Source organism: Myotis yumanensis, unplaced genomic scaffold (assembly GCF_028538775.1).
Source record: "Myotis yumanensis isolate MYYU_CA2020_CCGP unplaced genomic scaffold, mMyoYum1.0.hap1 SCAF_18, whole genome shotgun sequence".
Classification (NCBI taxonomy): Eukaryota; Metazoa; Chordata; class Mammalia; order Chiroptera; family Vespertilionidae; genus Myotis; species Myotis yumanensis.
In genome coordinates, this window is record NW_027223769.1 from 3566476 (window position 1) to 3593490 (window position 27015).

Here is a 27015-nt window from a genome sequence, read left to right on the forward strand (position 1 = left end):
GCCCTCCTCCCCTGAAGGGGTGGATTCCCAGCGCCGCGAGCTCGTCCCGGTAAGCTGTAGGCCCCCTGAGGTCCTGCTTGCAGGGCAGTGGGGCCCCTCCCTAGAACCCCGCGACTGACCTAACCCCCCTACACTTTAAGTGGCCAATTAAGCCGCCGATAGCTCTCGGGGACGAGTCCAGCAGCGTGCTCCTTCACGCACCCAGACTTGGGGATCCCAGGGAGGTGTGAGTTCAGTTCGAGCCCCACCTCTGCCATTTCCCAGCTGTGTTACCTTGAACGAGTGACTTACGCTCCCTACCCGGGCTCGTTTTGTCACCTGTAAAATGAGGATACATAATATTATTTGATTGTTTCGAAAAATATGTTCAATGCCACAAAAGCCAAGCACTTTACCAACAGGGAAATTGAGGCCCAGAATAGTGAAAGAATTTGTCTAAGGTCAAAGGGAGGTTAGAGGAGGGACAAAGCAACGACCTTAACTCTGAAGCTAGGAGATCGAGCCAAATCCTGGCTCCAACAGACTTGTTTCCTCTGAACCTCAGTTTCCTCATCTGTAAAAAGGGGATAGCAATGATAATTTCCTCACCGGGTTATGGGAATTTTTATTTATTTACAGCAACATATACATTTGTGTACTTGCTTTGTGCCATACACTGTACTTACCACTTTATACCCCATACCTTTTGAGGTAGGGATTACCATCATCCATGGTCAGGGAAACAGAGGCACAGAAAGGCAAAATCCAAGATCACATATCTAAATTGTGTATATTTGAACTCAGGCCAACCTAATCCAAAGTCTGAGCTTTTGTTCCCTACTGGGTGATATAACTTGCTTTTGAGGCTGGGGCGTTGGAGGAGGAGCTGGAAGTAAGAGTATTTTCTCTAAATCAGATCATAACCCTTCTCTGTTCAGAACATTCCATGCTTCCCATCCCACTCAGGGTAAAAGCCACAGTCCTCCTCATGACTCATATATTGTACATGATCTGGCTCCAGTTATCTCCCAAACCAAATCTCCTCTCTTTTCCCTTAATCTGCCTGTTGGCCTTTGCTATTTCTCCGAGACATCTTCCACCACAGGGCTTTTGCACTGGTTGATCCTTCTGCCTGGAACACCCTTCCCTCGGGAACAGTTCCCTCCCTCACCTCCTTCAAGTCTTCGTTTCAATGTCACCCCCTCAGCGAGGCCTTCTCTGAACATCCTATTTTTTTAAAAAAATATATTTTATTGATTTTTTACAGAGAGGAAGGGAGAGAGATAGAGAGTTAGAAACATCGATGAGAGAGAAACATCAATCAGCTGCCTCCTGCACACCCCCTACTGGGGATGTGCCCGCAACCAAGGTACATGCCCTTGACTGGAATCGAACCTGGGACCCTTGAGTCTGCAGGCTGATGCTCTATCCACTGAACCAAACCGGTTAGGGCTGAACATCCTATTTAATCTTACATTCCTCCTTCCTCTTCTTGACCCCCTTCTCAGGATTATTTTTCTCTTTAACACATGTCACCTTATTAAGCATACAGGCATACCACAGAGATATTGTAGGTTTGATTCCAGACCACCACAATGAAGTGAATATGGCAATAAAGTAAGTCAAGGAATTTTTTGGTTTCCCAATGCATGTAAAAGTTATGTTTACAGGGAGGAAACCAAGATGGCGGCATAGGTAAACACCGGAGATTGCTGCCGCAAACAACCACTTCAAAAATACAACTAAAAGACGAAAGGACATCACCCAGTACCACAGGAAGGCTGGCTGAGGAGAGATTCTTCAACTAGAAGGAAAGAGAACAGCATACCAAGGCTCAGAGGAGGCGCAGTGTGGAAAATACTAAGGTACGGAGGTACGAGTGGAGCCGGCTGGTGGCTGAGGGCGCGGTTGTCATTTTCAATCAGGAGGGAGTCTCAGACTCTGAGCTCCAGATCCGGGTGAGTCTCTAGGGACTCAGATTCAAACGGGAGAAGTGGGATTGTCTGGCATCCCTCGGAACGTGAGGGCAGCTTTCTCTCCAAGGTTTGCAGTGGTTGCTGGGGTTCTGAGAAGCAGAGCCTCTGGGAACGGGAATGAGAGCAGCTATAGCTGCTCCCTCCACCCACCCTGTTGATCCCCTTCGACCCGCCCCGCCCAAGCCCTGTGCAGAGCCATTTGCCAGATAGCCTCAGGCAAAGGCTAGATTAGCACCTCTCCAGAGGACAGAAGTATTCCCACTGCAGACACAGCTGATTCTCACAGCCAGTTGGCCTGGTGGTCAAATCCCTCTAGTGTTAACTACAACAATCAAGGCTTAACTAGAACAAGACTGCGCACAAAGACCACAAGGGGGTGCACCAAGAAAGCATAAAAAATGCAGAGACAAAAAAACATGACAGAAATGGAGGATATAGAGCTAAAAAACGCACTTTTGAGGGCTTTCAATAATTTGCTAGAAACTGCCGATAAACTTGATGAGAGCCTCAAGAAATCTAATGAGACCCTCGATGTTGTGATAAAGAACCAACTAGAAATTAAGCATACACTGACTGAAATAAAGAATATTATACAGACACCCAACAGCAGACCAGAGGAGCTCAAGAATCAAGTCAAAGATTTGAAATATGAAGAAGCAAAAAACACCCAACCGGAAAAGCAAAATGAAAAAAGAATCCGAAAATACGAAGATAGTGTTAGGAGCCTCTGGGACAGCTTCAAGTGTACAAACATCAGAATTATAGGGGTGCCAGAAGATGAGAGAGAGCAAGATATTGAAAACCTATTTGAAGAAATAATGGCAGAAAACTTCCCCCACCTGGTGAAAGAAATGGACTTACAGGTCCAAGAAGCACAGAGAACCCCAAACAAAAGGAATCCAAAGAGGACCACACCAAGACACATTATAATTAAAATGCCAAGAGCAAAAGACAAAGAGAGAATCTTAAAAGCAGCAAGAGAAAGAGACTCAATTACCTACAAGGGAATACCCATACAACTGTCAGCTGATTTCTCAACAGAAACTTTGCAGGCCAGAAGGGAATGGCAAGAAATATTCAAAGTGCTGAATACCAAGAACCTACAACCAAGATTACTTTATCCAGCAAAGCTATCATTCAGAATTGAAGGTCAGATAAAGAGCTTCACAGATAAGGAAAAGCTAAAGGAGTTCATCACCACTAAACCAGTATTATACAAAATGCTGAACGGTATCCTTTAAGAAGAGGAAGAAGAAAAAGGTAAAGATACAAATTGTGAACAACAAACATGCATCTATCAACAAGTGAATCTAAGAATCAAGTGAATAATAATCTGATGTACAGGGAACCAAGATGGCGGCATAGGTAAACACAGAAGGTTGCTGCCTGGAACAACCACTTCAAAAATACAACTAAAAGATGGAGCGGACATCATCCAGAACCACAGGAAGGCTGGCTGAGTGGAGGTTCTACAACTAGGAGGAAAGAGGAAACCATACCCAGACTCAGAGGAGGCGCAGTGCTGAAGTGAAATACTAGGGTGCAGAGTGCATGCGGAGCAGGCTGGAGGCTGAGGGCACGGTTGTCGTTTTCAATTGGGAGGGAGTCTCAGGCTCTGAGCTCCAGTTCCGGACGAGTCTCTAGGGACCCAGACTCATACGGGAGAATCGAGGCTGTCTGGCATCGCTCAGAACCCTAGGGCAGCTTTCTCTCCGTGGGGCTTGCAGCGATTACTGGGACACTGAGAAGCAGAGCCTCCGAGGGCAAGTCTGAGAGCAGCCATAATTGCTAACCCCGCCCTGTTGATCCCGTGGGACCGGCCCCACCCAAGCCCTGCAGGGAAACTTTTGCTGGATAGCTTCAGGCAAAGGCTAGATTAGCACCTCCCTAGAGATCCAGGAGCCAGGAAGCCCAGAGGTCAGAGTGGGACCATCCAGTTTGCAGCTCCGTGGAACCAAAAAAGACACACTCAGGGGGCAGACTCAGTGAGCACCAAAGCCCCATTGAAGCAAGTCTTGCCCCAGAGGGGTGTCTCCAGCACAGAAGTTCTCCCACTGCAGACACAGCTGATTCTCACAGCCAATTGGCCTGGAGGTCAATTCCTCACAGTGATAACTACAACAATCAAGGCTTAACTACAACAAGACTGTGTACAAAGCCCACAAGGGGTGCACCAAGAGTGTCTACCTCAGGTATTTGGGACACTTAGCACAGAAAGGCACTCTATCAACACAGCAAAGCATAAAAAATGCCGAGACAAAGAAACAGGACACAAACGACAGAATTGGAGGAAAGCAAACTGTTGGATATAGAGTTTAAAACCACACTTTTAAGGTCTTTAAAGAACTGTCTAGAAGCCACTGATAAATTTAATAAGGCCCTCGAAAAGACTGGTGAGACCGCCGATAAATGTAGTGAGATCTTCAAGAAGACTGATGAGACCGCCGATAAATGTAGTGAGATCCTCAAGAAATCTAATTAGACCCTCGATGTTGTGATAAAGAACCAACTAGAAATTAAGCATACACTGACTGAAATAAAGAATATTATACAGACTCCCAATAGCAGACCAAAGGGTCGCAAGAATCAAATCAAAGATTTGAAATATGAAGAAGCAAAAAACACCCAACCAGAAAAGCAAAATGAAAAAAGAATCCAAAAATATGAAGATAGTGTAAGGAGCCTCTGGGACAGCTTCAAGTGTACAAACATCAGAATTATAGGGGTGCCAGAAGATGAGAGAGAGCAAGATATTGAAAACCTATTTGAAGAAATAATGACAGAAAACTTCCCCTACCTGGTGAAAGGAATAGACTTACAGGTCCAAGAAGCACAGAGAGACCCAAACAAAAGGAATCCAAAGAGGACCACAACAAGACACATCATAATTAAAATGCCAAGAGCAAAAGACAAAGAGAGAATCTTAAAAGCAGCAAGAGAAAGAGACTCAATTACCTACAAGGGAATACCCATACAACTGTCAGCTGATTTCTCAACAGAAACTTTGCAGGCCAGAAGGGAATGGCAAGAAATATTCAAAGTGCTGAATACCAAGAACCTACAACCAAGATTACTTTATCCAGCAAAGCTATCATTCAGAATTGAAGGTCAGATAAAGAGCTTCACAGATAAGGAAAAGCTAAAGGAGTTCATCACCACTAAACCAGTATTATACAAAATGCTGAACGGTATCCTTTAAGAAGAGGAAGAAGAAAAAGGTAAAGATACAAATTGTGAACAACAAACATGCATCTATCAACAAGTGAATCTAAGAATCAAGTGAATAAATAATCTGATGTACAGAATGAACTGGTGATTATAATGAATCAGGGACATAGAAAGGGAATGGACTGACTATTCTTGGAGGGGGGGAAGGGGAATGGGAGATGCGGGAAGAGACTGGACAAAAATCGTGCACCTATGGATGAGGACAGTGGGTGGGGAGTGAGGGCGGAGGGTGGGGCAGGAACGGGGAGGAGGGGAGTTATGGGGTGGAAAAAAAAAGAGGAACAAATGTAATCTGAACAATAAAGATTTAATAAATTTAAAAAAAAGAGAAAAAAAGGAACAAATGTAATCTGAACAATAAAGATTTAATTAAAACAAAAATAAATAAATAAAACGCCCCGTAAAAATAAAATAGCGTTTGCACGTACCCCTCAAAAAAAAAAAAAGTTATGTTTACAGTATATTGTAGTCTATTAAGTGTACGATAGCATTATGCTTAAAAAAAACAATGTACATACCCTAATTAAAAAATACTTTATTGCCCTGAATGGTATGGCTCAGTTGGTTGGACAACATCCTGTTCATCAAGAGATTGCTGGTCTGATTTCCCAGTCAGAGTGCATGCCTGGGGTTGTAGGCTCGATCCCCAGTAGGGGGCATGCAGGAGACAGCCAGTTGGTGTTTCTCTCTCTCTCCATCTTCCTTCCTCTTTCTATAAAATCAATAAAAATATAAAAAAGAAAAGAAAAAACGCAATATCATCAATGAACAATAAAGCAAAGCACAATAAAACAAGGTATGTATGTACTTATTTGTTTACTAGAGGCCCGGTGTAGGGGATTGTGCACTGGGGGGGGGGGGGGGGGGGGGGCGGGGCGGCATGGCCTGCGGGGATCCACCCACTGTGGGAACACTGCTCATCCCGCTCAGCCAAGCTATGAGAGCGCACTGAGCGTCTGCCCCCTGTTGGTCAGTGCACATCATAGCGACTGGTTGACAGGTCATTCTGGGCTTTTATTATATAGAATAGGATTGTGCCCCTTGCCAGAAGCCAGGACCAAGAGTACAAAGATTTTTGCTTGTTTTGTTCCTTGCTATGTCCCCAGTGCCTAGAAAAGCACATATAGGTGCTTAATAGAAATTTGAAAATAATTTCTCCATAAGAAATTTCTCTTGTTTATAGATTCTCATTCTGTACCAGACCATTTCTCTCTCTCTCTCTCTCTTGTTTAAATATGTTTTTATTGATTTTAATCCTCACTCATATTTTCCCATTGATTTTTAGAGAGAGGGAAAGACAGAGAGAAATATCGATGTGAGAGAGACACATCGATTGCCTCCTGCACAAGCCCCAACCAGGGCCCTGGCCAGGGAGGTACGTGCCCTTGACTGGAATCAAACCCGGGACCCTTTGGTCCACAAGCCAATGCTCTATCCACTGGACCAAACCAGCTAGGGCTGTTTTTATTGATTTTAGAAAGAGAGGAGGAGAAAGGGAGAGAGAGAGAAACATGGATAAGCTGCCTCCTGTGCACCCCCTACTGGGGGATTGAGGCCCAAACCTGAACATGTACCCTGACCAAATAGAACCAGTGACCTTTTGGTCATTTGAATGGCGCTCCACCAACTGAGCCACGCTGGCCAGGGCAGGGCCCTCTGCTCTTTATGGACACCATTTCACTGCATCTCTCTCTCTCTCACTAACACTGAGCAAGAGGTACTGACACAGCCCCATTTTACAGATGGGGACCCTGAGGTTCAGAGATCTGCTACCCACTAGCCTTTGTTTATATGACCTCGTGCATATAAGCCATGTGAGTTAGTTATTGTCATAGGTACTTTTATATATTTTTCCCTTCAAGAGTGAACTGTCACCCAGCTCCTGAGTCAGACCCTTATGTCTGGAGGGGGCAGGAGATGGTTTGTCTTGAAATTGAGTCACCTGTGGGAGGGGCATTGGGCCCAGGCCCAGGAATCTAAAATGAGTCATCTCTTCACGGACCAATGACAAGTCATCGCAGAGACCCCCTCACACATCATACAGGCTGGGAACGAAGTCCAGAAAGGGTCAAGGCTCTTCTGAGGTCACAGAGCACAGGGACAGAGACAGGAATATCTGATTCCCGACAGAAGGGTTAGACAGGGGCAAGGGTTCTGTGGGGAAGCGTCATATGTCCTCCCAGCAGCGGAAGAGAGGCCAGCCAGCTGCTTCTATTCCAGACTGTGAGAAGAGGGGTGAGTCAGCCTGTTGTGGGGGGAGCAGGCTTTAAGCCGGCCTACACACCCCCACCCAAGACACACACCCAGATGGGATGGGAGCTGGTTTTCTGGAATGCCAAGTCTCCTGACTCAGCACTGGGAATTTGGGCTGAGTGTGTTCTGGGAAATGTCAGGCCTATGGGAAACAGAGGGGGCTCAGTCAGGCCATCCTGCAGGTGGGCGGGGAGCAGGGAGAGCAGGGAATATGAGGAAACAGGCCAGTGTGCCGGGAGCTGAGTGTGAGGGGTTTATGTACAGGGGTGAGAGCTGAGGGAGACAAGTGCCAAGTAAAGAAGGGGGTTTATATGTGCAGAGGAGGAGGCTGGGTGCCAGGATGTGAATGCTTGAAGCAGAGGGTGGATGTGCAAAGTGGATGGGCTCCACGTACATGGAAAATGTTTGCAGGGAAGACGTGTTCAAAGGAGAGATGTTGAACATGCTGGAGGTAGAAATGAGATTCGCAAGGTGTTCGTGCAGAGGAGAGGTGTGAAGTTTGTTAGGGAAAGGGATGTTTGCAAAGAAGACGGGGTACGGAACAGAAAGGTCCGCCGCACACCGGGCACTTTGAAAAGCGCACGTGTGTGCTCCCGGCTTTGCCACGCGCAATCCCCCAACGTCCCCAACGGCTCCGCCCCGGCCCCGCCCCTACGCTTTGCGAGGAGTTCTTTGTGCCAGTCAGCGAACTGCTGCTCCGCCATTGGTTAGCCGACCGGAGAGGGCGGGCGTGTGGAGGCTTCCGGAAGTGCTAGAGGCCCCCGTGCATTACGGACCCGGAGCCCCGAGCTGTGGGTGCTTAGCAACAGGGGGAGGTGCCCAGTAACGGGGTAGTGGGTACTCGGGGGGTGGGGGAGGATTGTGGGTGCCTAGCAACAGAGGTGAAGGCGATGCCTGGCGACGAGGGGGCCTCAGAGAAGGGAGAGGGAGCCTGGAGGATCTGTGGGTGTCTAGCAATGAGAGCGGACCCTAGCAACGGCGGCGAAGTGGGACAGGGAAAGTGAGCTTTGGTAGGAAAGCAGGAACAGCTGTGGGTGCCTAGCAACCAGAGGGAACCTGGAGAAACTGGAGGGGCCCTTATCAGGGAGGAAGTCTGCTGGGTGGGAGTCAGGGCCGACACGAGGACTGTGGGGCTTGGGGTGGGTGGAGCTAAGCGGGAGGTCGGCCCCACAACTCCTGCCCGAGTAATTCCTCCTCTTCTCCCCCAGGCGATGTGGCTGGAGGTGGGGGGCCTCCTGCGGGGGACCTGTGGACAGCTGGGCCGGACTGTTGGTCTGCCTTATGGGGCCCTGGGGCCTGGGCCCCGCTGGTGGGTAAGATACTGGGGAGGGGTCTCCAAGGTGAAGAGCCCGAGGGAATCGGCAGTAAGTAAAGGGATAGGGAGGAATCCAGAGGGCCAGGCAGACCCCTCCGCTCCTTGTCTTCCACTCCTTACCAATGCCCACATCTCTTGTAGGGGCCGTGTAAGGGTTCTTGGGCCCAAAAGCTTCATCAGGGTGGGTCTGGCCGAGGCCTGAGTGAGGAGGACATTTGCAAGGCCCGGGAGGCCCGGCTCAGGAAGACACCTCGGCCCCAGGTATCATGGCCTCCCACCTTACCAACAACACCCCATTAAGGCAGCTGGCCCCCCGAGCTTGGGGAATAGTGTGGTGGCAGGTTGTTTGGACTTCCTGGGCACTGTACCCACCTTCCCACCCTCAGACCTTCTCCCCATTTTCCAGCTGAGTGACCGCTCTCGAGAACGCAAGGTGCCTGCCTCCCGCATCAGCCGCTTGGCTAACTTTGGGGGTAGGTGTGACTGTGGGAGACTGTGACTTAGGTCAGAGGAAGCAACATTTACAGAATTAAGTAAGGGAGAGGGCGAATCAGAGACAGAGAAGAGGGAGAGATGAAAAGAGAATGAAAGTAAAGGCCTGCAAAACCAAGAGAAATAGAAGGGAAGGTAATATTTATTGAGAATTTGGTGCAAGGCCCCATACATGTGATACCTGCACCGAGTTGATGACTGTGTATTTCCATTCTATAGATGAGGCTAAAAGAGGTGAAGTGACTTGACCTCAGGTTAGCAGCAGAATTGTTCAAACTTCAGGTCACAATCTGCATGAAATAATTAAAAAGGATAGAATGGGAAATACGAGTTCACCTGTAGAGTAATGGAAAAATATTTTTTCATGAAACATTATAGGTATATTGGTACCTACCGGTCATAATGCAAATATCTTCCTCCTGGTTCAAGCTTTAAAGACAACAATTCACAGTATAAAGAGGAAGTTGAGCTTTGACACTGTGCTGCCTCAGAGTACAAGGGGTGATTCTGCTATATCCTCACTTTGTGATTTTGGATGAGTTACTTAACTTCTCTGAGCCTCAGTTTCCATTCTGTAAAATGGAAGTTTTTCCTATAAAACTTATTACATGAGGGTGTGGGGACAGAATGCATTAAAGCATATAACCCACTAGGAATGGTTCCTGGCATGAAGAGAGTGCTCAGAAAATGCCAGCTTTGGTTATTTACAGAGATGGTGATAGTGAAAGAGGCAGAGAGGCTCAAGCTATCTTTAGGGACAAGGAGACAAGAGGACACCGAGGAAATCAGTTGTCCAGAACATCAAAAGGAGGAACAGAGAGAAAGAGGCTTAGATAGATATGTCAAGTGTAGGGGAGGGGGAAGATGAAGAAATGGCTGACTTAGGAAAGGCAAACATGAAGAAGAGGTGTGGACAGAGAAACAGGAATCATAGGAAGTCGCAGAGAGACTTGGCGGGACCCTTTTGGAGTCTTCTTGCCCTTGGCTGTACACTAGAATCATCTGGGATGCTTAATAAAAAGATAAATTCTGAGGCCTCATCTCAGGCCAGTTTAGTCAGAGCCTCAGGGGTGGGACCTGGGCATTGTATTTACAAAAGCTCCTTACTCGACTCAAATGTGCAGCGAGGGGTGAAAACTGCTGACAGGGGGGACAGACCTATAGAGAGGAATAGAGAAAGAGCTGGCCTCGCCTTGAAGGGAAACCCAAGCAGAGAGAGTAAGTGACTGAGCTAAAGACAGAGAGTTGGGTACAAAGAGCTGGGGGACAAGTGTGCTTGGAGAGACAGAGGAGAGAGGGTCGGGAGAATGCCCCAGGCAAGAGGGCATTCAGGCTCTTCTCTCACTCCTCAGGACTGGCTGTGGGCTTGGGGCTGGGAGCGCTGGCTGAGATGGTCAAGAAGTCCCTGCCAGGAGGATATCTACAGTCAGGTGAGTTAGCCACACTGCCTGGGTCGGGCCCTGTCTTGGCTGTGTGACCGGGGACAAGAGGCTTCACCTCTCCGAGCCTGTTTCCTCAGGTGGACAATGGAGGTGACGATAATATACCCGCTTCCCAGGGTCCCTGTAAAGTGCTCAGAACAGGGTGGAGCCACTGTCAGGGTCCTGATGGATTGAAACAGATCATGAGAGAAAAAAAATGTAAGCCATCCAGGGCTGAGTTCTTAACCCTGCGCAGGAGAAGGCTGAAATTAGGCCTGCTAGTGGGAGTCTGTCCAACAGAGATGGAACAAGATGTGTAGAGATCAGCTTCTGTCGGTAAGATTCCTCAACAAGTCGATGGCCGAAACAAAAATGGGGGTGGATATTCAAGATTAAAAAGAGATTAGAGAAGCCAAAACCGGTTTGGCTCAGTGGATAGAGCGTCGGCCTGCGGACTGAAGGGTCCCAGGTTCGATTCCGGTCAAGGGCATGTACCTTGGTTGCGGGCACATCCCCAGTAGGAGATGTGCAGGAGGCAGCTGATCGATGTTTCTCTCTCATCGATGTTTCTAACTCTCTATCTCTCTCCCTTCCTCTCTGTAAAAAATCAATAAAATATATTTAAAAAAATAAAAAGAGATTAGAGATAACTGACAGATGGAATGTGTGGACCATACTTGGATGTTAGTTGGAAAAAAAAATAACTAAATCGTGTGGATATAAAGTACAGCATTGGGAATATAGTCAGTAATATTGTTACAACTATGTATAATAGGCAGGTACTAGCCTTACGGGGTGATCACTTCATAAGTCATATAAATGTCTAACCACTAAACTGTGCACCTGAAACTAATATAATGAATGTCAACTCTAATTGAAAACCACAAAATTAAAAGGAAAAGAGGACTGTAAAAGAATTCTGGGGACAATTAGGAAAATCTGAATATGGATTGGATAGTAAATATTAGAGAATTAGGGTTAATTTTCTTAAGGGTGATTATGGCACTGTGATTGTATAGGGGAATTTCCTTATTTTTAGCACAGGTTGAGTGCAGCTCCATGCAAATGGGTCAGCAAAAAATAATAGTAAGTGTTTGGGTTCACACACAGAGATAAAGCAGAGGAGGCAGAATATTAAAATGTTTGAATCAGGTGTGCAGGTGTTCATGATGCAACTTTTTTGTCTGCTTGGATTTTTTTTTTAATAAACACTTGGAAATAGGTGGAGGATTAGGCTTTAGGATAAGGCCAAACTGAGTCTATACCCTGCCCTGCCACTTCTGTGCTGTGTGACCCAGGGCTGGGCAGTGTACTTCTCTGAATCTCTTGTTTCCTTGCCTTGAAAATTAAGACATTGGTAGTTTTTAAAAAAATATATATTTTATTGATTTTTTACAGAGAGGAAGGGAGAGGGATAGAGAGCCAGAAACATCGATCAGCCGCTTCTTGCACACCCCCCACTGGGGATGTGCCCGCAACCATGGCACATGCCCTCGACTGGAATCGAACCTGGGACCCCTTAGTCCACAGGCCAACGCTCTATCCACTGAGCCAAACCGGTTAGGGCGACATTGGTAGTTTTTACTTCCTGGGGTGATTGTAGGGATTCTGCCAGAGAATCCAGAGAGACACTTAGAATTCTGCCTGGCACAGGGTGAGCCCTAAATAAAGAGCTCAATAATTTTTTAAAATATGTTTTTATTAATTTCAGAGAGAGAAGAAGGAAGGGGGAGATAGGGATAGAAACATCAATGATGAGCTCGCCAGGACGAGCTCAATAATTTTTTAATAAAAGCATATTGGCACTTTATTGAATAATATAATTTGCATATAAACCTGCCTACACATCACAAATGTACAGCTTGGTTCATTTTTCACAAAGTGGACACATTTATGCACCCAGATCAAGAAACCCTAGAACATGCCCAGCCAGTGTGGCTCAGTTGATTGACTATCATCCCATGCACCAAGAGGTCATTGATTCAATTCCCGGTCAGGGCACATCCTAGGGTTGCAGGCTTGATCCAGAACCCCTATACTAGTACACCCTTAAAACTAAGGAATGGATTTTTTTTTTCAAAAGAGCCCTGGCCGGTATGGTGCAGTGGGTAGAATGTTGGTCTGAGCAACGAAAGGTCACAGTGTGGGAGGCAGCCACTACATGTGTCTCTCACATGGTTGTTTTTCTCTCCTTCCCCCATCCCTCCCTCCTTCTATTCTCTCTAAAAATCAATGGAAAAAATATCCTCGGGTGAGGATTAACAACAACAACAATAATAATAAAGAAACCCTAGAACAGCATTTCTCAAGCTTTTTGGTCTCAGGATCCCTATATACCCTTAAAACTAAGAAATGGATTTTTAAAAATGTGGTATATTCATCCTGGCCAGTTTGGCTCAGTGGATAGAGCATCGGCCTGCAGACTGAAGGGATTCAATTCCGGTCAAGGGCACATGCCTGGGTTGTGGGCTCCATCCCCAGTAGGGAGCGTGCAAGAGGCAGCCAATCAATGATTCTCTCCCATCGATGTTTCTGTCTCTCTCTCCCCCTCCCTTCCTCTCTGAAATAAAAAAAAATAAAAGATGTGGTATATCCATACAATGGGATATTATTCCGCCATTAAAAAGGAATGACGTGCTGATTCCTGCTACAGTGTGGAAACAGTATCCTAAGTGAAAGAAGCCAGACACAAAGTCCACTTATTGTATAATTCCATTTACATGAAATGCCCAGAATAGGGAAATCTGTGGAGACAGAAAGTAGATTAGTGATTTCCAGGATTGAGGCATGACTGCTAATAATAGGGAAGGGGTCTCTTTTTGGGGAATGAAAATGTTCTGGAATTGGTTGTAGTGATAGTTGCACAACTCTCGATATACTAAAAGCCATTGAATTACATACCTTAAATGGGTGAATTATATGGTATGAGAATTATCTCTCAATAAAGCTGTTTAAAAATAGACTGAGGATTGACTTGGGGTGGTGAACACACAATACAATATATAGATGATGTATTATAGAGTTGTATCCCTGAAACCTATATAATTTTATTAAGCAATGTCACCTCAATAAAGTCAATAAAAAATAGAATGAGGACCCCAAAGAGCTTGTTTATGTGGGTTATATTTATGGATATTCATTGTATTAGGGATTTTTAAAAAATGTGTTTTTATTGATTTTAGAGAGAGAAAGAGGAAGGGGGAGGGAGAGAGAGAAACATCAATGTGAGAGAAATATCAACATCAATCGGTTGCCTCCCACATGCACCCCTACTGGGGACCAGACCCACTACCTGACCAGGAATTAAACCAGTGACCTTTGAGTGCAGGGTACGATGCTCACTGTATTAGAGATTAACACTGAGACATTTTAAAACACAAGAGCACACACATTTCATCAGCCATCAGAGCAGTGGTATCATCATGGGTCATGGAGCTTCTGGAATACTCCACAGAACATTTGTGGGAGAACGAGAGTAAAAAGGGGCAAATAACATTATTATTATGATAACATTTTTGATCTCACAGACCTCTGACAGATCTCGAGGATCCTCAGCGATCCCCTGACCATGCTTTGAAAATACCTTCTCCAGAAGCTTCTCCAGTGCCCTACCATGGGCACTTCCCCCACAAAGGGTAACCACTGTTTTGGCTTCTAACCCCAAGATTACTTTTGCCAGTTTTTTGCTCTTTACACCAATGTAATGAGTGTATTCTCGTAGGCATCTAGTTCTTTGAATCCATGTGTTCTGTATGGGAAAGGCATCCATTTTGCTGTGAGTGGATGTAGATGGTTTATTCCTGCTGTAGTAGTCATTCACTGACCTACAGTTCCTTTGTTCATTGTACTGATGGTCATTTGGGATGGTTCCCGTTTGGGACTTTTATGAGCTTTGCTGTGATGACCCCTTTTGGAATATATGTCAGTGGACACATTTATGCATCTCTCGTGGGCATACCTCTGAGAGAAAAGGCATCCAGTACAGGCATGTGCTTTACTAGAACCTCCCCATGTTTCCCATGGGCTTGTGCCGCGGCACGGTCATCAGCAGGGCTGGCGGTCAGGCTGCTCCACATCGTTGCCAACACTTGATAATGTCTTTTTCATTTTAGCCATTTTGGTGGGCGTGTAGTGGTGTTATACTGATTATTTTTATGGTTGTGACACTAATAATCATTCTCTCCATCCAGAGGGCAGCTCCCAGCCTGGCTCCAGCCCTTTCTTGTCGGAGGCTAATGCTGAGCGGATTGTTCAGACCTTGTGTACAGTTCGGGGGGCCGCCCTCAAGATTGGCCAAATGCTCAGCATCCAGGGTACAGCATGACCCTTGACCCCTGATCTCACTTCTACTCTACCCCCTCACCAACAAGCCCGGACTTCAGGTACTCCCACAGGGACACCCCTCGCCTCCTCCCTCACTGCTTCCCTTATTTCTTGTCTCCCTGTCTCCTTAGACAACAGCTTTATCAGCCCCCAGCTTCAGCGCATCTTTGAGCGGGTCCGCCAGAGTGCTGACTTCATGCCCCGCTGGCAGATGCTGGTGAGTGCCCAGTGGGAGAAGGCTGACCAGGGAGGTGGGCTCCACCTGCCTGTCTCTCCTGGCTTTACTGCTCTATTCCCTATCAGACTCTGGGCCTCGGTTTCCCCATCTGTAAAATGGATCGCCAAAGCACACTCCTCATAGGATTGTTGTGATGATTAAATAAGGGTGGTACAGAGCACTTAGTCCAGTCCCTGGAAGGCTCAGTGAGCTGTTAAAGTGGCAGTGAGCACAGTGGTTAGGGGTAAGGCTTCTTGAATTCAAACCCTAGCTCTGCCACTTCCTACCTCTGTGATCTCAGACCTGCGGCCTGACCTCTCTGTGCCTTAGTGTCCTCATCTGTGAAATGGCGATATTGATAGCCGTCCCACATCATAGTGTTACATAAATTAGTATACAGAAAGCACTTAGAAGGGTTTGCATGAGTGACATGCAAGTTTTAGCTGTTATTATTAACTGGTTTTTTAAATTAGAGGAGAGTGTGTCTTCAATCGGTAGGCATAGCACCTGGCACTAAGTGCCCAAGACAGGAGCTGTTTCTTCCAATTACTCTGTAAGGGTATGGAATCCAGAATCCAGCCACCTGTCTTCTGATCTTCGTTCTGCTTACTCACCATGTGACCCTGGGCAATTATTGCTGCTCTCTGAGCCACTCTGAACAGTACCCAGCCCACAGGAAGCCCTTAAATTTTAACTCTTATCTATCGCATTAACTTTGAGTTAATACCAGCTGGGCTGGGCCTCCCTGTCCGCCAGTGCCTGGTTCACCTTGGCTGAGAGACTTCTCTCTGAGCCTCAATTTCCTCATCTGTAAAGTGGGGTAGCAGCCGAGCCAGGGCCCGGCATGTGGTAAGAGTTGGAGTTGTTAACTTGTAAAGTGCTTGACACAGGGAATGAACTCAGTTGCCTATAATCATGGTGATGATTGTTACCACTGCTCTCCCTAGAGAGTTCTCGAAGAGGAGCTTGGAAGGGACTGGCAGGCCAAGGTGGCCTCTTTGGAGGAGGTGCCCTTTGCCGCCGCCTCAATTGGACAGGTGCACCAGGGAACGCTGAGGGATGGGACAGAGGTGGCCGTGAAGATCCAGGTGAGGCAGGGGATGGACAGGTGGCGGTGGGCACCCTGCTGTCCCAGAAGAATGACTCCCCTCCCCCACTCCTCCCCTCACAGTACCCAGGCGTTGCCCAGAGCATCCAGAGTGATGTCCAGAACCTGCTGGCGGTGCTCAAGATGAGCGTGGCTCTGCCCGAGGGTGAGGTGCCCGTGTAGAAGCGGTACCCTGACGAGAGGAAGTGGGGCTGAATGGAGGGGGAGCCTAGAGAGCACCAGCTGGGGCAGGGTGTGCCTGTGTGTGAGTGGTGTGAGTGTGTGTTTGAGACAGGAAGAAGGGATGCCAAGGCAGGGAGAGTGTAGAGTACAAGTGTGTAAGAAAAGGAGACTTAGAGATTCTGACAGAGACACTGAGAGTCAGAAGCCCAGACCAAAATCCAGAAACAGACACACAGAAGGTATGCAGAGAGGGACTGTCGGTCTGAAAAAGCCACAGAAGCAGGAAGAGAGTGTAAGTGGGGCCTCATGTTTGTGTTAAAGAGCCCAAAGAAGATGGAGCAGGGTGTGTGTGTGTGTGTGTGTGTGTGTGTGTGTGTGTATGAGAGAGAGAGAGAGAGAGAGAAGTAAGATTCAGAGAGAGTACGAAAAAGGTGGAATAGGTGGCATGCATGACTATGAAAAAGATGCCTTGGGACTGGTGTGCATGCCTGTGAAAGAGACAGAGCCCAGGAGAGACTTCAGAAGAGCCCGCAGTTATATGCGGACTGAGGGGAGGTGTGTGGACAGACACTGGGGTAAAAGGCTTGGAGCAGAAGGTGTGAGGGACAAGTGAGAGACAGGATTGGCAAGAGAAGACATTCGTGAGTGGAGCCTGAGGGGCTGGGTGGGGTGGACAGCCTGTGACCTTCCTTGGCCGGCTGATCCCCTCAGGCCTGTTTGCGGAGCAGAGCCTGCAGGCCTTGCAGCAGGAGCTGGCTTGGGAGTGTGACTACCGTCGCGAAGCAGCTTGTGCCCAGAACTTCAGGTGAGCACAAAACTTCGGGTGGCTGGCAGGCCCCCCGAGGACCCCTTCCTTCCAGCTTCCCTCCTTCCCTCCCTCCCACGCTGAGTGGAAGTGGAGCCCTGAGGTGAGGCTGGCAAACTCCTTTTTCTCTTCATTCGTTTGTTCATCCATTCATCCTTTCACTCATTACTTCACTTATCCGCTATGTTCTCCGTGAGCTTGGGCATGTCGCTTCCTCTCTCTAAGTATCAGTTTTCTCGCCTGTGGAATGGGTTAGGTAACCTCTTCAGTCCAGTGTGGAAGATGATCTTGTCAGCAGACACTTATCACAGAATGAGTTACATCTGCTGCACTGACGAAGCTAGAGCCATCTGACAGTGTCAAGAGGTGGAGAGGACAGGGCTGCAGGGCATTTCTTTCTTCTCTACCAGGGCAGGAGGAGATTTGAGATAAGCATTTTGGAGACCAGTTTGGCAACCTATAATAAGGCTGGATATTTGCATACATCCCAATTGTGCCCTCCTGGCTAATTGCTCTAGGGTCACTAATGCCAGTATACACCATCAGACTTTTCTAGAAAGCTCAGAATAGTAATAGCTCCAAATTGGAAACAACCCAAACCTTTGAAATTCATCCAGCGGGGTGGATGAATAAATTATGTGATATTCATCAGTGGAATATCATACAGCAGTGAAAATGAATGAATCATAGCTACTGGGAACAGTGTGGTTGTCTCTTAGAAGCATCGTGATATGCAGCAAATACCGCAGTGAGATCCTTCATGGGTTAGCCCACACATTTACCGAGCCAAGCTCTATAAATACAGTGAGAGGAAAGGCGGTGGAAGGCAGGGTTAGGGGCACGGGCCTGGGAAGACGGACGTGGGATCCAGCCCCAGGTCAGCCCTTAGGCTGGTGGCCTGACTGCACAGTGGCCTTGGGAGAGTACCCTCCCAGGGAAGTGAAAAGGGAACTGTGCTGATTAAATGCTCAGCACCAGGCCTAGCCCACCAGGCGTGGTTCCAACAAGGACAAAAATACAAGCCTGAAGCAGGACCCGGAGGAGGGGGGTGCGAGGTGTAGACTGGGCTAGAGCGCTCCTTGTGGGATCTGGGGAGAGCCCTCTCCACAGGATTTCTTAGTGCCCTTAGAATAAAACCTACATCATTTCCTCTGGCCCCTCCTCATCTCCCTGCTCCCCATCTTACTCTACTCCAGCCATGCCATAGGTCCCCAACCAGAGGCCTCACTCATTGACCCTTATCTCAATCCACCGGTCTATTTGTTTGTTCGAGGGTGGTCTCTGTGTATGTCAGGGGCAGGCCTGGACTTCATCCACTGCTCTGTCCCCAGCATGGTCCAGCACAGGGACAGACACAGGACTCTTTCCCTTAATTAGCCAGTGTTCCCAGTAATGACTTCAAGGAGTAGCGATGAGTATCACTGTAGACTTGAGGATTTGTATATCAGTGACTGTTTTTTTAAAAGATGAATTAATAAGTTGATGAAAAAAATAATGTTCATGGAGCTTAACATATTAAACTCATCATGAGGCAACTGGATATCACGCAAGTATTTCTGGTCAGGAAGTGGTAACTGGGTCTCTATCGGCCAGCTTAGGGGCAGGCACAGAGTAGGCGGAGATGTTTGTTGAATGAATTAATGAATAAAATGTCTGAATGAATGTCAGTCCAGCCAGGTATTGGCCATCACTCAGGGCACACAGAGGCAAGAGGAGAGCAGGAGGGAAGGCGAGACATAGACTGTTCATGGAGGACTTCTCAGAGGAGGAGGAGTCCTTGAGCTGGGCCACAGGGGCCTGAAGCCAAGTCCCATCCCCACCCCTCCCTTCTGCCCCAGGCAGCTGTTGGCAGATGACCCATTCTTCCGGGTGCCGGCAGTGATTGAGGATCTCTGCACTACACGGGTGCTGGGCATGGAGCTGGCTGGAGGGGTCCCCCTGGACCAGTGCCAGAGCCTGAGCCAGGACATCCGAAACCAGGTACATGGTCTCGTAGGACAACAGGGAGGGTGCTGCCACAAGGCAGGGCCAGCAGGGCTGGCCAGACCCATCGTCCCTCTCCAGGCCATAGAGGGCTTGACAGGGGCAGACAACTCCGAGGTGTCTGTTACTCCCTCTCCCCACCCCAGATCTGCTTCCAGCTCCTGAGGCTGTGTCTACGGGAGCTGTTTGAGTTCCGATTCATGCAAACGGATCCCAACTGGGCCAACTTCCTGTATGATGCCTCCAGCCACCAGGTTGGTTTCTTGTGATGTGTGACAGGATACATTAACCGCTGTGACAGATATTTTCCAATATTTCAGTAGCTTATCACAATACTAGTTTATTACCCACATGACAGGCTGGGGTAGTTCTCCTCCAGGTGGTGATTTGGAGACCAGGTGCCTTCCCTTTTGTGATTGTGCCATCCCAGGAAGGGAAAGAGATTGAGAGTAGAATCCCCTGCTAACTGTTTTGAGCAGAAGTGACGCATCATTCCTTTTACCATTCTGTTGGTAGCTGTTCACACAACCTGTCTAGGTGCAAAGGATGCTGGGAAAAAGCAGTCACTGGCTAGGCAGTGGCTTCCTAGTGGCAATGTGACAGTATAGAAGAGGGAGCACAACTTACAGAAGGCAGTCAGTCATCATTACCACACTTGTCACTCTTTGGAACACACCAAGCAGCCGCTGCCTCTTGACAACAATGCCAAGACCATCCTGATCCTCACCTTCTCAAGAGTTCCTGGCCCAGTGGCGGGACCTGTCACCAGCGGTCACCTAGAGTAGTTAGTACCATGATGGAGAAACACAGGCCAGAGTTGTCAGTGGTGAGGGATGCACAGGGGGTTGTGGGAAGCCAGGGAAAGTGGCTGACCTGTCTGGGTATGTAGGGTCAAGGAAATCTTTTTATTTGTATTGATTTTAGAGAGGAAGGGAGAGGGAGAGAGAGATAGAAACATCAATGATGAGAGAGAATCACTGATCTGCTGCCTCCTGTATTGAGCCCGCAACCCAGGTGTGTACCCTGACTGGGAATTGAACCATGAACTCTTGGTTCATAGGTCAGCGCTCAACCACTGGCCACACAAGCTGGGCAAGGAAGTCTTCTTGAAGAAAGTGTCATTAAAGCTGAAACCAGAAAGATTCAAAGAGGACAGTCATCTAAAGGGCAAGGAAAAGCGCTCCTGGCAGAGCACAGTGTGTCCAAAGGCCTGGGGATGAGAGTTTGGATGGAAAGGCTCTCAGCATGCATGGTGGCCAGGTGGCTTTCCAACGTGGCCTGTCCCCATTTTGTCCCAAGAGGGATCTTTCCCAAACACAAATCTGGCCACACTGTGCCTCCCAGAGTGCCCCAGCGCCCTCAGGATTAAGTCTAAGTCCTTTGCCAAATGTGAAGGGGCCCCCCTGAGTCTCCAGCATCAGTCCCTTCTACTGCCTTACCCCCAAGTACACTCTGCACCCCTCATAGGCTGGTACCCCAAGGAGGGGTTTTCTGACCTGATAGGTAATACATGTCCTACTTCCTGATGTCAATTTATTGGGTCTAACTGCATTTTGTTTGTTTGTTTGTTTGTTTGTTTGTTTTAAAGACATAGAATAGAAAATATCACTGTGCCACATGGGAGGGAGTTATATTTTAGGACACTTTTGTTTGGTGTTTATTTATGTGGCATTGGCACTGGTACACAGTATATTCTGCATTTCTTACTATGGGTTGTAATCAATAATCCCAACTCTACTGCCTAGAGAAACTCCTACACATGTATTCATCGAGCACTGTTTTTAATAGCACACCCCAGAAACACCCACATTGTCCATCAACTAGATAAATGCTCTGATATATCTACACAATGAAGTCCTTTCACAGCAGTGAGAAATGAATGAATGAGTTAGAGCTGCACATAGCAGTGGGGATAAATTGAAAAATCATGTTGGGCACAAGGAACAAGTTGCAGGATCACTATCATAAATACTATTTATGTGAAGTTTAAATACACAAAACATGACTATCGTTTATGGGTGCAAACATGTAGGAGAAAATGTAGAAATACACACATGGTAATTTCAGGAAATAATAATTTAATAATAATTTCAGGAAAGCGGTGACCCTAGAAAAGAGGGTGGGGACGTTGTGCTGGTAGGATCAGTCCAGGGTATATGGGAAACCCCACCTGGATTGGTATTATTTTATATTTTAAGCGTGGTGAGATTTGTGTTCACTCTTCTATATATTTTATTCCCTGTATTTTCTTTCTGTGCCTAAAACATGTTATTATAAAAACCATTAGGAGCAAAAAAAAAAGCCAAGTCCCTTCAGCTTCATGTGGGGGTGGATTGGAATTGTGGAGACAGGAGATTAGGAGCCCAGGGACACAGTGGGTGGGGACTCTGGCAGGAGGAGACAGGGTATAGGGAGGAAGGATGACCCTGGCCACCCCAAATAGACAATGGGGAGCATTGCTGGACTCCCAGCATCCCTTTCACCATCATTGTTCCCAGGTGACCCTGCTGGACTTTGGTGCAAGCCGGGGATTTGGGACTGAATTCACAGACAATTACATTGAGGTGAGTCCCCCCAACCCTGGGGTCTGAAGGGCCATTTACTGAGGCAAGGGTGAGAAGGAGAAATATAGTATCTCGAATTAAGAAATAAGAAATAGCTTGGCCAGTGTGGCTCAATGGTTGAGAGTTGACTCATGAACCTGGAGGGCACATGCCCAGGTTACGGGCTCAATCCCCAGTAGGGGGCGTGCAGCAGGTAGCCCATTAATGATTCTATCTCATCATTGATGTTTCTATCTCTCTCCCTCTCCCTTCCTCTCTGAAACCAATAAATAAATTTTTTAAAAAAGAAATAATAGTAATACTAATAGCAGTTAACAAATACTAAGCACTTAATATTATGTCAGGTGTGGTTTTAAGTGTTATACATTTGGTAATTGATTTAAACCATACAGCAACTGCATGGGGTAAGGACATTCTTAGCTTTGTTTTATCCATGAAGTAACTGGGACTCAGAGAGGTTAAGTCACTTGCCCAAGGTCACAGGAGTCCTCACTCGGGATGTCTGGGTCCACAGCTCGTGCTCCCCACACTGACTAGCCTTCTCCTAAGAGAAAGGCCCATGATGCTCATCCTGTCACCATCCCACACCCCACACTGTCTAGGATCTTGGTGTCCAGCCTTGCCCTCACATAACTTCCTGGGGGGCTGCTCCCTGGGGAGCTGCTCTGTCCTCAGGAAGTGCTTCCTCACCTGTTGCCTGTCCCTCCCACCAGCTGGGGTTAACCCTTTGTACACCATAAGCGTCTATAGATGCAATTAAATTAAAAATATTGTGGCATGTGGGAATGGTTTCCATTTTGGACGTGTGACAGTTAACTGGGTAATTTGTCTTAGAGGCCACAGAGAACACTATCTCATTAATTGGTGACATGAGACATTCAACCTGGGTTTTCTAATCATTTAGTCATCAATTTAAACATTATTTGATACCATGTCTGTGCCCAGCCCTATTCTGGGTAATATTGGGGACAATAGTGACCAATTCAGGACCCCCACTTTCAAAGAGTTTACAGTCCCGTGGGGGAACAGACAGTGAGGACCCAGAGTGATTACGGTTGGGAGGGGGAAGCACAGGGCATTGTGGGAGTTCAGAGGAGCCTGCCCAGCCTGTGGACTCAGGGAGGGCTTCCTAAAGGAGGAGACATCAGAGTTGAGACCTGAGGGATGAGGAGACCAATCAGGAAGAGGCAAGAAGAGATATTCCCATTAAAGCAGTGCTTCTCAAACTTTAGAGTGTGTGTGAAACCCCCGCTCCATGACCTTGTGAAAATGCAGATTCTGGCCTGGAGTTAGACATAAGATGCTGCATTTCTAACACACTCCTTGGTGATGCCAAAGCTTCTCATACAAGAACCACACTCTGAGAAGTAAGGTCCTAGGGATCAAGAGGAAGTTCATGTTCTGCCTTGGCGGGTAGGTAAGGGGCAGAGCAGGAGCCAGGGATGAGATTGGAGCCAAATCATTCTGGGTCTCAGAAGCCATGCTTTGTAGCTTGTACTTTATTTATTTATTTAATATATTTTTATTGATTTCGGAGAGGAAGGGAGAGGGAGAGAGAGAAACATCAATGATGAGAGAGAATCATTGATTGGCTGCCTCCTGCAAGTCCCACACTGGGGATCGAGCCCACAACCTGGGCATGTGCCCTGACCAGGACGCAAACCATGACCTCCTGGTTCATAGGTTGATGCTCAACTATTGAGCCACACCACCTGGGCTATAGCGTTTACTTTATATGGGTGCCCTGGGGAGCTGTGGGAGAGACTTGAGCAGGAGAGGGGTGCAGTCAGAATTAGGAAACCCGCCGAAACCGGTTTGGCTCAGTGGATAGAGCGTCGGCCTGTGGACTGAAGGGTCCCAGGTTCGATTCCGGTCAGGGGCATGTGCCTGGGTTGTGGGCACATCCCCGGTGGGAGATGTGCAGGAGGCGGCTGATCCATGTTTCTCTCTCATCGATGTTTCTGACTCTCTATCTCTCTCCCTTCCTCTCTGTAAAAAAGTCAATGAAATATATTAAAAAAATAATAATAATAATTAGGAAACCCCTTCTGAATAATGAGTGGTCTTTATTTTTTTACAATTGATTTTAGAGAAAGGAAGAGCCTGAGAGAGAGAGAGAGAGAGAGAGAGAGAGAGAGAGAGAGAGAGACATTGATCAGTTACCTCCTATACATGCCCGGACCCGGGATGGAACCTGCAACCTGAGTGTGTGCCCTGACCAGGAATGGAACCTGCCACCTTTTGGTGTAGGGGACAATGCTCCAACCAGCTGAGCCACACTGGTCAGGTCACGAGGGGTCTTTAAGACTGGACACTGGGAGCTCAGGGAGGCTGTGGGGAGGGGAAGAATAGTGTCTGGCTTGGGTACTGGGCATGGTGGGGCTACCCTTGAGATGGGAACAGGAAGGAGCAGCTGGTAACCCACCCCTGGCTACCACATATACAGGCCCTTTGGGCTGGGCCCTCTCTGCAGGCCACTTGAGGCACCACGGAGCGGCCTCTCTGGTAGTTGGGATATCTCAGTCCCCCGCACCCGAATTTTTTAGTACGGCCTTCTTGCCACCTCCCCAGCCGTTTCCAGTTTTAAAAGGCCCTGTCACACCAGCCCCCAAGGACCATAGGTCTGACAGATGGCCAGACAGGCTTGGGCAAGGAAGCCAAGACAGAATGGAGCTGCCAGATTTAACCCTGTATCCCTTTCTTCCCAAGAAAGGACAGCTCACTGGGTAAGGGAATGCCCAGGTTCCATTCCTCACTTTCTGTTGCCCACTGTGAGCCTGTTTTCTCTTCTATGAAGTTGGGATCCTCATGTCCACCTCTTAATCATAATAGTAGTTTATAATATTTATGGCGCTTCCTACATGTTGGCATAGTGCTCAGCACTGCACAGCTATTGCCTCCTTTATCCTCACAACAACCTCATGAGGAAACTATTTTCATCATCCCCACTTCACAGATAAGAAAGTGGAGGTCTGAGGCAAAGCACCTTGCCCAGAGTCAGCCAGCAGTGGCAGAGCTGGGACTGAGCCCAGGAAGGCTGGCTTTTGCTGCTGTCTGCCCACATGCCCTCAAGTCCCACTGCCACGTGCACTCATGGCTGGAGGGGTGCTTAGCTCCATACACCAATGTGCTAAACAAAGGTTCACCAAAGGCCTCCTGGGAGCCAGAGCTCGTACTACATGGGACTGAACCCATCTGGGATCCCTGCTCTCTCAGGGCTCCAAGTCCAGTGCAGGAGACAGACATCAATCAGGTGATCAGAGATGGCCCAGTGGCAACCTCCAATGCCATTTTGGGTCATGGTCACATCCTTGGCCACATGAATGTTTGGACCCAGGAGCAGCACTTGACATTTATTCTCCTCTGTGCTGCTTCACTGTTTAGTTTCCAGCAGCCTCTGTGTTCTCAGCCAGGTGGGCAGAACCCCTGGCCATCCCGACCCCCCAGGCTCTGGAACAGTTTTGAGACACAGCTGGGCACGGTGAGGCAGAAGAAGCCTAGGCAGATGAGAAGGGAAGTGGGTACAGGAAGGGCCTGGCTACCACCTCCTGTCTCTAGTTCCCCCAGACCCCTCCTTGAACCCTGCTTGGCCTTTGACCCTGTGTTCCACACCTCTCTCCCTAGGTAGTGATGGCTGCAGCCAATGGAGACAGAGACCGGGTCCTACAGAAATCCCAGGACCTCAAGCTCCTCACAGGCTTTGAAACCAAGGTTGGGAGACACTAGAGGAGTAGGGGCTGGTGTCTGTTGGGGGGCATGGGGACTGCTTAACTCTCTGGGGGGATGGGGGAACTGCTGATCTATACTGGCGGACTCTGGGGAGGACTAGGGGAGAATGGGGACTACTTGGCCTGTCAGTAATCCTGAGAAAATGGGCACCACTTACCTATTCTAGAGGGAGGGAGTGGGGGAATGGAGGCTGCTTCTCTGTACTATAGAGTGAAGTCTGCTTGTCTATTGGAGGCTCTGAGGGAGTGATGGGCCCTTTTTGGGGGGAGGAGTAAGGGGCTGCCTATTTTCTGGGGGCTCTGGAAGGAGTCTGGTGCTTGTGTTTACACTCCAAACTGCGGAGCTGAGTGCTGCTTGTTGGTTCTTGGTTAAGAGAAGGGCTCTGCCTCTGTTCTCCTCCACCCCTAGGCATTCTCCGATGCCCATGTGGAGGCTGTGATGATCCTGGGAGAGCCCTTTGCCACCCAGGGCCCATATGACTTTGGGGCAGGGGACACTGCCCGCCGTGTGCAGGGCCTTATCCCTGTGCTGCTGCAGCACCGGCTCCGCCCACCGCCTGAGGAGACCTATGCCCTGCACCGTAAGCTGGCAGGGGCTTTCCTGGCCTGTGCCCGTCTACGTGCCCATATCAACTGCCAGGACCTCTTCCAGGACACCTACCAGCGCTACTGGGCCAGTCGCCAGTCTCAGCCACTGCCTGAAGCCTCCTGACCAGAGGGGAGGTCTGGTCAGACCACTCAGACAGCTTCCCTCTGGGGAATCTGGCCAGTAGAGGGCCATCCTCCCTGAGATGCCTCCTTCCCACTCTGCTCTAGTCTGGGGACCCCACCCAGGCTTCCCATTCTTGCCTAGCACCCTTCCCTGGGGACTGGGGAACCCTGGGGCTAGGGAACTCCCCATTTCACACTCCCATATCCTGCTCTCCCCACCCCACAGTGGGCATCCGGGAACTCTACTCCAGGGATTGATTGATTTCTGCCAACATTTGAGAGAGCTTCAGGCTCTCTGCATGCCAAAGTGGAGATGCAGAATCATTTAGAGGGGAGCCCTCCGCCCGTGCCTCAGGTCTCCCACAGATCTGGCCAATGAGAGGGGAGGGGTGGTGGTTGGTGGAGGCAGCCTCCCTCACCCCTTCACCAGCTGCCTTCTCCCTGCCCATCCTCTGTGTTGGGGAGGGGTTGGGGGTGTTTGAACCTTCAGTCCGAATAAAAGCGAACCTCCCCTTCTCCAGCTCTTTTCTCTGTGCTGGGGTGGAGGGGAAGGAGTCTAGGACGAGAACGGCCTCCAGGTGCAGATGGCCAGCCCCCTCCCACCCTCTTGTCTGAAAGCCTCAGTTCTGCACGGGCCATCTGTTGCTAGAATCCTCCTTCTCCCCTTTCTCTCCCACCCCCAACCCCTCCCGCACGTGCTGACCACCTGCTCACAAGACTGTGGCAGCTGAGAAGGCCTTTCCCCCACAC

At 48.4% G+C, this 27015-nt stretch overlaps 1 protein-coding gene across 6 annotated transcripts; it reads left to right on the plus strand.

Moving 5' to 3' along the window:
• The first annotated feature begins 17 nt into the window (after positions 1–17).
• On the plus strand, positions 18–26781 carry COQ8B (coenzyme Q8B). Of its 6 annotated transcripts, XM_070398176.1 has the most exons (16): positions 18–49; positions 1650–1844; positions 8645–8749; positions 8893–9012; positions 9158–9224; positions 10596–10673; positions 14855–14977; positions 15119–15204; positions 16152–16292; positions 16376–16457; positions 17186–17279; positions 19118–19259; positions 19409–19516; positions 21761–21826; positions 25451–25537; positions 25964–26781. In XM_070398176.1, exons 3-16 carry the CDS (start codon positions 8648–8650, stop codon positions 26264–26266), a joined length of 1599 nt encoding a protein of 532 aa, XP_070254277.1. In that variant the 5' UTR covers positions 18–49; positions 1650–1844; positions 8645–8647; the 3' UTR covers positions 26267–26781. The 6 variants fall into 6 exon arrangements, with proteins under 6 accessions (XP_070254277.1, XP_070254275.1, XP_070254279.1 ...); XM_070398174.1 differs by lacking the exons at positions 18–49; positions 1650–1844 and adding an exon at positions 8164–8227; XM_070398177.1 differs by lacking the exons at positions 18–49; positions 1650–1844 and adding an exon at positions 8233–8251.
• The last annotated feature ends 234 nt before the right edge of the window (positions 26782–27015 follow it).